We start from the raw sequence: 13,072 nt of genomic DNA on the forward strand, positions 1-13,072 counted from the left end.
AGCGAGTCCGGGAGCAGCCGGGAAACGGACCGCTGACTGCGATCGGCCCCCGACCGCGACTTCACACTGGCGGGCCAATTAAGGCCAGCCCAGCGTGAGACTCAGCTCCTCACTGAGAAGCAGGGATTGGGAAGGGCCAAGCGGGGGCGACCTGGTGGCTGGAGTAAAAACAGCCCAGGTAGCCCCTGGAAGACTGCCAGCGAAGAAGACATCTTCAGTGTTGTCAACAGGGAATTATGGCTTCCAGTGCAGCTGCAGACGTCAGATGGAAGGGCAGATCAGGTGGGCACTCGGCCCCCCAGTTTTCTGATGAGTGCCTTGCTGTCTTCCTGGAGGAGGTGGCTGCCAGGAAGGACACCCTTGTCCCCAGGGATGAAAGGTGGAGGCTACCACACCTTACGAAAAGAACTTGGGAGGACATGGCAGCGCTGATCAGCAGCCGTGATGTTGTACGGTGCACCTGGGTCCAGTGCCGCAAGAGGTTTAACGACATGCTGCGCTCAGGAAGGGTGAGTATCGTGTTGGCATGGATCAATGTGTTGCAGTGTTATGGTCTGGCTGTCCCCCCCCCCCCACCCCGTGGAGCTCAGGGAAGCTAAAGTCTGCGTGCTAACTGTCAATGACACCAGAGCCAGCCAAGGGGAAGAACCCTTGCTACTTGGCTTGTGGCTCAAGGGCCACAACTCGGCTGTGCCCTTCAAGGTGCACCTAAGATGTGGTTGGCCAGGCTGCAGGTAGAGAGTGGACTAATCAATGCTTCCCTGTCCTTTTAGGAGAAGATGGCCCATAACAGCATTGAAAGCACGCGGACCGGCAGAAGCTCCCAAAACCTCCTAATCCTCACTAGGTATGAGCAGGATGCCTTGGAGATGGAGAGCCAGCACACACCTCGGTCGACCAGTCGCAGAGAGGCTGGGGTGATGGACGAAGGTAAGAGTGCAGAGCACAAAGGTGAGAGTTTCGGATGGTGCAGGCATATTTGTGTTGTCTCATCATTGATGAGAGCCTCAAAACTGAATTCCCCATAGATCATTGAAAGATGATGGCACCATGATGCAGATTGCCACGGTCTCACCATGGTGTCTGGCATGCATAGTGACAGTCTGATGACTTAAACTAATGACATGTCATTGTTCCCCCTTAGATTAGCCACCACACAGCAAATCACAGGGGACCCTGAAGAGCCACGCCTGATGCCAGAGGACTGCCAGGCTCTAGATGCACCTGCGTCACATCTGCTCTCTGAACCAGGAACCAGCGCAGATACCAACACCTCGGTGTGTGTTAGATCAGCAGCTGGAATGTTGGTGTACACCGGTGAGGGCACTTCACACTTGCTCGAGATGCAGGCAGGGGCAGAGTGCGCCCAGGGCACCAGCAATCGAAGGACTGCTGGGAACCAGGACGATGTTGAGTTGAAGGCTGGTGATGAGTCTCTGGAGTCATCCATTAGGCGACAGATGCTGGAAGTCCAGTGAGATATGCGGGAGGATCTGGCAGACATCCATGAGGGTATGCCGTGGTCTCTGTTATGGAGGAGTCCATGCGGAGCATCAACACTGTGCTGCCCCTCATGGCCGAGTACACTACCTCCGCCATTGAGAGCGGCAACTCTCCCGGGGAGGCAGCTCCAGGAACAGAATCAGGGGTTCCTGGGATTGCGCTGGGACCTACAAGCCCTCACAGAGGCACTGACCTCGGGTGGTCAGTGTCAGTGTGGGAGATGGATGAGGCACCCAGTATCCCAGCTAGGTGCCCATCCATTAATCGCGAGCAGGGAGATCCAGAATGACCTCACGTTGGCACACAAGCTACCTGTTGTCTCTGCGAGCCCGTCTCAGGATGCTCTGGATGACGGCTGCAGCTCTTCCACCTCTCTGCCAGTGACCGTAGCATCTGATGAGGCTGTGGCAACTGGCTGCTCCCTCCCAGGCGGGGCCAGCACAGGCTCCACTGGCCAGAGGATGACCGCCAAGGCCATCAAGGCCAACAGGACAGCAGAGTCAGCAGGCTGCCTCCAATGCTGGTGCCAGGAGGGGGGAGGCACCAAGACATAGCACTGACCATGATCAGTGACACACGCTCTGGAGGGGCATTGTAGTGCTCCCTCTGAAAGGTCCAGGCATCCGAAGCGAATCTTCAAAAGACCTAAGGTTCTCTCTATCACCGCCCTTGTGGAGGCATGGTTCCTGTTGTACCGCTTCTCTGCCTCTGTTCTTGGGTGGCAGAAAGGTGTCATAAGCCACCTTTTCAAGGGATAGCCGTTGTCGCCCAGCAGGTGTCCATCCAGCCGAGCTGGAGCATTGAAGAGCCTTGGCACCTGGGAGTGTCACAGGATGTACGCGTCATGAGAATTACCAGGGTACTTTGCACCGATTTGCAGAATCTGCATCCTATAGTCTTGCACTATCTGCACATTCGTGGTGTGGAATCCTTTCCTGTTAACGAAGGCATCCAGCTGACCCTCTGGCATCTTGATGGCCATGTGTGCAGTCGATTGCACTCTGGATGCAGAGAAACACAGCAATCGCTGCAAAGCCTCTGGTTTGCTTAGCCTGTCTGTAGGGAAATGAAGGAAAGTCAATACCTGCTTGAACAGATCTTCTGTCACCAGCTTGATGCAACTATGGACAGCTGATTGGGAGACTCCACACAGATGCCGCACTGATCCCTGGAAATTGCTGAGTGCATAGAAGTTGAGGGCCACTGTGACCTTCAGAGCCACTGGCATGGGGTGTCCACCCACACAGTTGGAGGTGATCTCCGGCCCTATCATCTGACAAATGGAGGTCACCCTCTCCCTTGAGGGGGAGTGAGCGCATGTGGAGGGGAGAGAGGGGGAGTGAGCGCGTGTGGAGGGGAGTGAGCGCGTGTGGAGGGGAGAGAGGGGGAGTGAGCGCGTGTGGAGGGGAGAGAGGGGGAGTGAGCGCGTGTGGAGGGGAGAGAGGGGGAGTGAGCGCGTGTGGAGGGGAGAGAGGGGGAGTGAGCGCGTGTGGAGGGGAGAGAGGGGGAGTGAGCGCGTGTGGAGGGGAGAGAGGGGGAGTGAGCGCGTGTGGAGGGGAGAGAGGGGGAGTGAGCGCGTGTGGAGGGGAGAGAGGGGGAGTGAGCGCGTGTGGAGGGGAGAGAGGGGGAGTGAGCGCGTGTGGAGGGGAGAGAGGGGGAGTGAGCGCGTGTGGAGGGGAGAGAGGGGGAGTGAGCGCGTGTGGAGGGGAGAGAGGGGGAGTGAGCGCGTGTGGAGGGGAGAGAGGGGGAGTGAGCGCGTGTGGAGGGGAGAGAGGGGGAGTGAGCGCGTGTGGAGGGGAGAGAGGGGGAGTGAGCGCGTGTGGAGGGGAGAGAGGGGGAGTGAGCGCGTGTGGAGGGGAGAGAGGGGGAGTGAGCGCGTGTGGAGGGGAGAGAGGGGGAGTGAGCGCGTGTGGAGGGGCCTCCTTCGGCCCTTGCACCTCTGACATAGCTCTGAGGTAGCTGCATCACCACCTGTAAACCCTGGAAGCAGGATAGTGCCGTCCTCTGCAGCCCCTTCCGCCTTGAGCCACCTGCTGGCCCTGTGCCCCTTGTGCCTGCGCCTCTCCTCCCACAGGTTGCTCCCCTGGAAGCTGCATTGGGACACCTGGCCTCCTCTCCCTTCTGCCCCAATCTACCTCCTCAGAGGAGGTGCCTCCAGTGGAGACCACAACCCTCTTTACCAGGGTCACAGAAGACTGTCTGATACCTCGGGGTCCTTGGAGACACCAAGGAGACCTGAAATGAAGCCTGGAAATACTAAGAATAAAGCCCCGAACGCAGATGAAGCTGCCAACTATTAGTTATTGACCAGCAGTAAACTATCTACCAAACTCCTCACTGCTCACACTGGCGCTGCTGCTGACTCATTTTATTGCGCCCATGGATGAGGTTTTGCAAATTATCGGCTGCCCGCCTGCCTGTTTTGCCCTTGCGGCGAGCGCAAAATCGCACGGGCAGCATAAAATCATCGTCATTTGTCTTTTTAATGGCCTTAACTGGCTTTCAAATTAATGGTGGGTGCGGCTCCGACTTCTGCTCGCGCCTGCTGACTGAAATATCGCACAAGTGCATGATGACACCAGGACGTTCACCAATGTCATTACGCACTATGTTACGCTTGAGTGGGTCACACGCACACCCGCCTGTTCAGCGAAAAATTCTGCCCTCTCTTTCTGAAATTTGCCCATCGACCCCTTGAGTGAGAAAAATTTTGAAATGTGGACCCCCCCGCCCACGCAAATAGGTTGGACAAGCCTGCTTTAGAATCATTGCTCTAACTAGGGGAAATTTAGGTAATTGTAGCTACTCCTGAACCAATCAAAAGGCAGTTGCAACTCTTGTAAATTTCAGAATGTAATGTCTGGAGTTTGACAGCTGTTAGGTGCTAGACTTGTGCCTGTGTGCATATTTATGTGTGTGTGTAATAAGCCCAGCATATTTGTGTACAAATCAAATGACAATTCCTGCAACATTTTTCTGCAATACATATTTCCATTTTTACTTGTTCATTTAATTTCTCCTTGTTTGAGTTCTCCAACTTAGTGGTTCTGTTGCCTGCTTACCTCAGTTAATGATGCTTTTCTGTACAGTAATGGAGATTACAGATGTGGCTAACATACTTATGTGAGTGATTACTGAGCATTCATGTCACAGCTTGCTACATCTGCTGTTCTGTTGGCAGGTTTGTGGAATGGAGGTACAAGCAGGTGAGGACTATGAGCCCGTGCTTCTTAAGGTATTGTGTCCCACAATGAGTAGCAAATTAGAAACCGAGATGGTGCAGTTCACCGAGACTCAAACAGTGTTCACTCGGAACACGTTGTTTGCTTCTGTACAAGAAGCTCTAGCCCTGTCAACAGGGATTTCTCCAGAGGAGCTGACGGTTTATTGCAGAAAGAACTTGGAAAATAAAGGGTCCACGAATTGGGTTGCATATGATGCTGATGATGCGCACAAGAGCCTTGCAGATCTGAGGCTAAAAGATGGTGACTCTATATTAGCATCAGACCAGAAGTGCCATAGCCTAAGGTGAGAGATCATTTTATTGTTGCTGAAAGACTGCCTTACTTGTGTTTAAAACTTCATTATTGTGAGATGTATTTTTTCCTCTCTATGTATTTTTCTCTGGATCTCTACATGAGAATGTTAAGAAGTGATCAGTTCCTAGCACTGTTCCCTCTAATTTTTCTTTTGTGTGCTCAACCTGTTTGTTGTCTGTGTGGTACATTCCTAATTGCAGCACACTCAGAAAGTTTAGAAGGAACATTGGTTCCCAGTGGATGTGAAACCATTGTGCAAAGCTACACAGTATAACCCAGTTGATGCCACTTTCCTCTTTGCCAGAAATTGAGGATTCAGTTCTCAAAAGTGTTTTTAGTTGAGACGTAAAAACAAGGTCCCATCTCGTTAAAGCCACAATGGGATTAAATAGTGGAAGGAAGAAATTTGTAGGGCTACGGGGGAAGAGAAGGGTCTAATTTGATACCTCTTTCAAATCCAGTGTAGACATGATGGAAAGAATGGTCACCTCCTGTGCTGTAGATCTGTATATGATCTAATTGTTTTTAATTGTTAAATTGGCTGTCTCACCCAGATAGATTGTCCAGGTGGCACATGTAGGAAATATAAATATCTCACTGGTTCAGTAAAAGGTGACCCCTTTAAGGTTAGGTTTAAGATGCAATGTTTTGATAGAATAGAGCAAATTGTGCTATATTTAAGTTTGGAGTGCTTGGTGCTGTATATTATTTTTAAATTAAAAGAATTTGCAAAATGCTCAGCTTTCCAGCACTCAGGCTTTTCAGCACAAGGATTGCAAAGGGCAGAATCAAAGTATGATGAATGATTACAGCCTCTGTTATGTAACAGACTACACTGTACTTTACTGAATACAGATGGTAGCCAAACTTGAAAGGAGTAAAATATTCAGTGCAATTCAAAAATGTACAGAAAATATGCTGCTTTAGGTATTTCGGAAGTTGGATAAATGTGTGTTTTCATCAACATGTAATCAGTATGCAGAAAAAAACACTGAACAAATGTGGCTGATTCTCTGTGTGTATACAAAATAACACTAATGTGTTTTAATGGTCCCTATTTTTTTATTGCCTTCACATAGTGTTCTCTCTTTCAATGGTATGCCAGTAACTGTAGCTGACCGCAGCTGGCTGCAGGTCAAGAATTACTGTGGTGAGAGTTTGGCGCAGACTACAGGAGCGACGGTGACAATTCCGGTCACCATGGAGATGGTAAGTGGCATTCTGTGAGCCTGTTGAAGCTGCTTCCATTTAGCACTATAAGTGTCGATGAGAACTTTTCAAAACTTCCTCATAAACGTGTATTACTCACCAATATTAACAACCACAGCAGTTAGAGCTCGGAAAAGAAATGGTGCTGTTGGCTTCACAGAGAGTGAGTCATTTAGGATTGCTGCCTTGAGAGCAGTGTCTGATTTTTTATTAATAATTCTTGGGATAGGGGTGTCAAAAGTAGAACCAGCATTTATTCCCCACCCCTAGTTAGCTGAGAAAGTGGTGGTGTGCTGCCTTCTTGAACCACTCGCAGTCCATACGGTGATGGTTCTCCTATGTTGCAGATAGGTAAGGAGTTCCAGAATTTTGACCCAGTGATAATGGAGGAACAGAGATATGTGTCCAAGTCGGGATAGTGTCTGACTTGCTGTTCCTATTGCACTTGCTCATCTGGTGGCAGAGGTGTTGGGTTTGGGGTTGATGATACAGTAAGGTAAAAAAAAAAATTAAAGTATTCAAATTATTTCCCAAGCATTGATAGCTCCAGGAGGCAACTCAAGCCTGCACAAAATCATATCTCAATGGAACTGTTGTTAGTTTCCTCCCCATAATTTGCACCACTGGCCCTCTCACGGGGAGAGAGATTCTGGTCTCTGTACCAGCATTAGAATCCAATAAAAATCTGGAATTAAAAGTCTGATGATGACCCTGAAACCATTGTCGATTGTTCTAAAAACTCATTTGTTTCACTGATATCCTTTAGGGAAGGAAATCTGCTGTCTACATGTAACTCCAGACCCATAGCAATGTGGTTGACTCTTAAATGCCCTCTTAACATGAGTAATTAGGGATGGGTAATAAATGCTGGCCTAGCCACTGACACCCACATCCCACGAAGAAATTAGGAGAGCTGTCAAAAAAAAAACAATTAGGAAGGCAAAGAGGAACTATGAAATTATCAAGGAGTATAAAACAAAATACTAAAATATTCTACAGGCACGTAAATAAAAAAATTGAAAGTCGGGGTGGGAATAGGGCCACTAAGGGACAGATGGGATAAAATCATGGGCAGTGGCAGTGAAATGCCTGAAATATTAAATCAATGTTTTGCTTCAATATTTACCAAGGAAATTGATCAAGTGACATGACATTGGAAGATGAGATTAAAAATAATATGACATTTAAGTTAAAAATAAATATTAAATAAACTAATCAAACACAAAAAGGTTCAAACCTCTCATCCGGGTAGATTTCGTCCTCTGATTTAAAAAGAATTCCAGGGAAGAGGTAGCAGAGGCATTATTACACATAATTAATAGTTCATTAGAGAAAGGGGTTTTGGCCAAATACTTGCAGATAGCAAATGTTATATCTATATTTAAGAGAGATGGAACATGTCCAGGGAACTATAGACTGGTCAGCTTAACATTGATGGTATGAAAGATAATGGAATCCCAACTAAAGGAGAAAATAGTGCATCTCAAAACCAGAAATACGGCCTCCTCTACATTGAGGAGACAAATGCAGATTGGGTGACTGCTTTGCAGAACATCTCCATTCAGTCTGCAAGTATGACCCCGAGCTTCTGATGGCCTGTTATTTTAATTCTCCGTCTTCCTCTCATGTTGACATGTCTGTCCTTGACCTGCTGCACTGTTCCAGTGAAGCACCCGCTAAGCTTGAGGAACAGCACCTCATCTTTCAATTGGGCATTTTTACAGCCTTCTGGACTCGACGTTGAATTCAACAATTTCAGGCCATAATTTCTGCTCCATCTCATTTCAATTCCTTTGCTTGTTTCAGTTTTTTTTTCAGTCAGCAGAACATCAGCTCTAGGCGCATTGTTTGTTTCTTTTCTTGCCCAATCACCATTCTCTTGGGCCTTGGAAGATTAACTCTTCTACCATTCAATCTCTTCAGACTTTCGCCCTGTCACAGACCTTCCTTTTGTGTTTGGTCTGCCCATCCATTGCTCAAAATTATTACATCTCTAACTTCTCCCAGTTCTGACTACAGGTCACAGACTTGACATGTTAACTCTGTTTCTCCTCACAAATCATGCATTAACCTGCTAAGTATTTCCAGAATTTTCTGATTTTATTTCAGATTTCCAGCATCCATAGCATTCTGCTTTTCAGTTTTTGTATAATGACTGTTGACCATGGATTTTAAATGGGAAAGTCTTGCCTGATCAACCTCATTGAATTCTTTAAAGAGGTAACAGGAAGAATAGACAAGGGAAATGTAGTAGATGTAATTTATCTAGATTTCCAAAAGCCTTTTGACAAGGTGCCACATAATAGACTAGAATAAAACTTGCAGTCAGATGACTATCAGCAGAATGGATAGGGAGTTGACTGCAAGACAGAAAGCAGAGAGTAGAGGTAAAGGGAAGCTATTCAGAGTGGCAGATGGTGGGGAATGGGATCCCACAAGACCTAGTGCTGGGACAACTGTCATTCACAATTAATATTGACAATGTAGACTTTGCAATCAAAAATACAGTTTCTAAATTTGCAGAAGGCGCCATATTGGGAGAGGGCAATAGACAATAATGAGGTGGACTGCAACAAATTGTAAGACAAATTGTAAACTTGAAGAATTGGCACATAATTGGCAAATGGTTTTCAACATAATTAAGTGTGAAGTATTAAATTTTGGTAATTAAAAACAAGGTGGTCTGAAATTTCAATGATAACAATCAAAATGTGGTAAAGGTGCAAAGGGATCTTGGAACACAAATACACAAATCATTAAAAGTAGCCTGACAAGTTAATAAGGCCATTAAAAAGCTAAACCAAGCACTAGCATTAATTTCTAGAGTGATAGAATTGAAAAGTAGAGAAGTTAAGATAACCTGTATTGAACCTATGTTAGACTGCACTTGAAGTACTCTGCAAAAAGATTTATAAGGATGAAATCAGAACTGCAAGGTTATACCTGTCAAGAAAGGTTGAACAGGCTGTGCCTCTTTTCTCTTGAGAAGACTGAGGGTCGACTAAGGAAGATTTTAAAATTATGAAAGGTTTAGATAGAGTGGACACGGAGAGTGCTTTCACCTGTAGGTAAGAGTAAAACTAGAGGCCAAGGATATAAGATAATCACCAAGATATCAAATAAGGAATTCAGAAGAAATTTATTTACCTTGTGAGTAGTAAGAATTGGAACTTGTTACGACAGGAAATACTTGAAGCCGATTAGCTTCCCTATTTAGGGAAGAGCTGAATAAGCATGTAAGTGAGGTAGTTAGCATGAGCATGAGAGGCGGCAGCTCAAGTGGAGCATAATTGTTGCCATGAACTGATTGGGACAAAAGTTTTGTTAATTCTAGACAATAAAAATTAACTTCCACTCTGCCTCCACCCCCAAAACTCAAAGCTGAATTAATTTTACTTGGTGTACCTGGTTCACCAATTTGTTGCTGATTGCTGTGCCCCTTCACCGCTGCTCACTGGAGGCTTTCTCTCCCTGTTGCACCCACTGCCTTCCTACTACTGCGGCCAAGTGCTATACCCACAATTGTGGGAACACAAGCAGCAGTAGATCACCAATAAACACAATAAGGAATTCAAGAGAAACCTTTTTACCCAAAGACTGTTCCAAGACTATAGAAATTGCTACCACAAAGAATAATAGAGGGAAATACTTGGATGCATTTTAGAGAAAGCTAGATAAGCACATGAGGAGAAAGAAATAAAAGAGAAATGCTGATAGGGTTAAATGCAGTAGGGTGAAAGATGGCTGTTTGAAGCATTAATGCCAGCATAGACTAGTTGAGTTAGGTTGCCTGTGCTGTAGACTATGCAATTCTAGGTAACCTCAACTAATTGTAGTGGAAAAACCAAATCACCGGCAATTTGAGTAGTGGGGAAAAAACACACTTCTGAAATAGGAGCTTTACTTGTGGCTTATGAACAATGTGTTGGCTTCTCTTGTGTTTTGGAGTTTGGTATTGTGTCCTGCCTTTTATCCCCAGTTCACCATCTTTCTTTAATGGGTTGTCAAGAAATGGAATCACCAACATCATTTGTTTTTCACCTTGTGACAGTGTTGGATGTAAATTTGCATGTTGTTTATAGAATGAAACCCACTACTCAAAGCTATAGCAGCTGACAGGAACCCGATTCTAGTAGTGCACCAGTTATACAGCATTTATACTTTGGTATTATGCCATCATCTTGTGCGCTGATTTGGGGCAAGCACTAAATAGTGAAAGTATGTTTCAGCAATTGTGTTTCTCAGAACAGAAGAGCACAGAGATTGTGGAATGCACTACTGAAATTAGCAATTGAAACAAAGGCAATATCAACAGGATGGGCATATGGGGTTCGGACTGATGCTTGCATTGAGGATAAACATCAACACACGTTAGTTTGGACTAAGTGGTCTGTTCCTGGATTCCGTTATATTGTGATACAGTACGATAAATATTGGACCAAAGCGACAAACCAAATGCAGTATAAAAACAGGACTGTGATACTCATTATCCATCCACTCATTCCCCCACTCCCCCACCCCCACAATACAGCAACTGTGAGACTTACTCTTGTTCAGATATTCCAGTGCGAAAATGCCAGTAAACAGCCTTTTGAAAACATACCTATGCTGACATCCATAAATAAAAGTTTGCACAGCAAGAAAATTAAAAGGGCTAAAGTATCTGATGGAGTTGGATAACCTGGATGTTTTTCACCAATTGAATCTAGTTTTTTTGGACAACCCAGGAGACTTGGGAGCATTTTTTGTGGTTCTGCCTCCTCTCTCCCCTGAAGACTTGTGCCTGAGTATGGTTCCTCAGTATTGGTCACCTTCTGCTTTCCTAGGTGCCCTGCCCTCCAGTATCTCACTCAAATGAGTGCTGGCTGTTGTGGCATCAAAGCTGAACCTGATTCTGTTCTCACATACCGTTTCTAGCTGGGTTCACTGGGCACCAGTTGAAAGCAAGAAACATGGCGTCTTTCTCCTTTGTACATTTGCCACTGAGCTATGTCAACTGCATCCATGACTAAGATGCTATACAGTGTGTTTAAACCTGGTGTGTATGGCTTTGGTGTGCACTGGCTTTAATGATGGAGCCAACAATGGTAACTTGAATTGCATAGTTGCAATTCCATTTACTAAAGCCCTGTACATGCATGTATATTTGTATCTCATTTCACTCTTTGAAATGAATTATGATTTGGAAGTATATTATTCACGCCCAAATAGCATATTTGCTTGAAGTATAACTTGTTGCAAAGTTACTATTATATTTCAATTTTCTGCCAAACTAGTGTGCACGTAATACCCTTATAAACAAACCCTGTTATATGAAACCTTAGTATGCTGTTTCTGAATGAAATGTTATGGCACAAAGGTAACTCTCCATCTCCGCTTTAAAATTCTCCTTTAAACCTGCCTCTTTGACCAAATTTTTGGTCACCTGTCCTGATTTGACCTCATGTGACTTAGTGCCAAATGTTGCCCAATAATCCTGCTGTGAAACCCCCTTAGATGTTTTACTGTGTTGAAGGTATTGTTGTAAGTGCAAATTATTGCTTTATGTGATTCTTTGCTAAAGCTAGTATGACTTTTTTTTGTTCCAGTTGATTGTGGAAATCAAAGCTAATGCCATTGAAAAGCTGAAGCTGAAAGACGAACAAGGTAAAGTATATCTTTGTAGATAATGGCAATTTTCTTATTGCCCCCTATCCTGAGTTAGCTCATCTTACCATCTGAGACCAGCTGACCTGGATCTTATTTGTATCAATTCATCGTACAGTGAGTGGTGCTGGATTTGCTTATGCCCAAACACCCAATGAATTATTAACTGCAATTAGATACCAATAAATGGAACCAAGGTATCCAATAGATGTAATTCTACTGCTAGGTATGACATTATTAAAGCACTTTATTATATGCTAGTTAATCTCCCTAAATATCGCTCATGGTTAAAAATGTTCTCTTCCTAAAGATGCCTAGGGACAGACATTTTTGAATACTTCAATCTATTTAACTGTACATGAATCATGATCATCCAGCCTGATTCTGCCTTCCCTAGCATCCACGCACTTGTATCTTCACTAGGGTGACCCTGGGTAATGTTTGGGAGAAGGAATCCTGGCAGATTTCCCTTTGCATAATCGAGGGCTATTGCTTAAACCAGTGTAACAGTCTGCTAAAACATATTATGTTATCATTATTACAGTAATGTTTGTAGGACCTTGCTGTGTTAATTGGCTGCTGCATTTCCTGCATTACAATAGTGACTACATTTCAGAAGTGCCTCATGTTAATTGTATATCAGTTGTGTTTAATAAAATGCACATTGAGGACATCACTCAGGGTTTTACTTGAGCAGATAAAAAGAGAGACTTACTGAAACTGAGAGTGGTTGAGTTAGGAAGTATATGCTTGTAATGTTTCACTCTGTAAATAAACATAAGACTGAGTAAAGATTGATTCCAGTATCATTTCTCACCAACTGGCTTTCAGGGCTATAACACTTAAATGGTTGTAAGTTGCTTTGGGACTTCTTGATTTGTGAAAGACACCCTGCTTTCCTGCTGCAGTTGGTTAACTCAGTGCAGACTGGGAATCTGTTTGGTCCTTCTTAGTCTGTATGGTTCAGTTCCACGTTTAGCAGTCGGGAAGCAGTGATATAAATTGTATCTTTTTTCAAATAAATCTGAGTTATAAGGTCTGTTTTTTGTGTGTCTCTTGACAGCTGTTACATGTTGATCTGGATAATTTGCCTCTTATTTTACAGAAGATGGGACCTGTTTGAGACCAATTGACAGAACTGGAAGGCTACTCCCTCCAGGTGGGTGATTACTTCA

At 45.0% G+C, this 13,072-nt stretch overlaps 1 protein-coding gene across 2 annotated transcripts in view; it reads left to right on the forward strand.

The window, feature by feature from the left end:
• Nucleotides 1–13,072, forward strand: part of usp40 (ubiquitin specific peptidase 40) — a 149,338-nt gene that overhangs the window by 94,233 nt on the left and 42,033 nt on the right. For both annotated transcript variants that reach the window (XM_041200781.1, XM_041200780.1), the window contains exons 16-19: nt 4,685–5,031; nt 6,122–6,251; nt 11,840–11,897; nt 13,003–13,056. In XM_041200781.1, coding sequence (XP_041056715.1) covers nt 4,685–5,031; nt 6,122–6,251; nt 11,840–11,897; nt 13,003–13,056 — 589 coding nt within the window. The remainder of the gene's footprint in view (nt 1–4,684; nt 5,032–6,121; nt 6,252–11,839; nt 11,898–13,002; nt 13,057–13,072) is intronic.

The sequence above is a fragment of the Carcharodon carcharias genome, chromosome 12 (genome assembly GCF_017639515.1).
Source record: "Carcharodon carcharias isolate sCarCar2 chromosome 12, sCarCar2.pri, whole genome shotgun sequence".
NCBI classification, from domain to species: Eukaryota; Metazoa; Chordata; class Chondrichthyes; order Lamniformes; family Lamnidae; genus Carcharodon; species Carcharodon carcharias.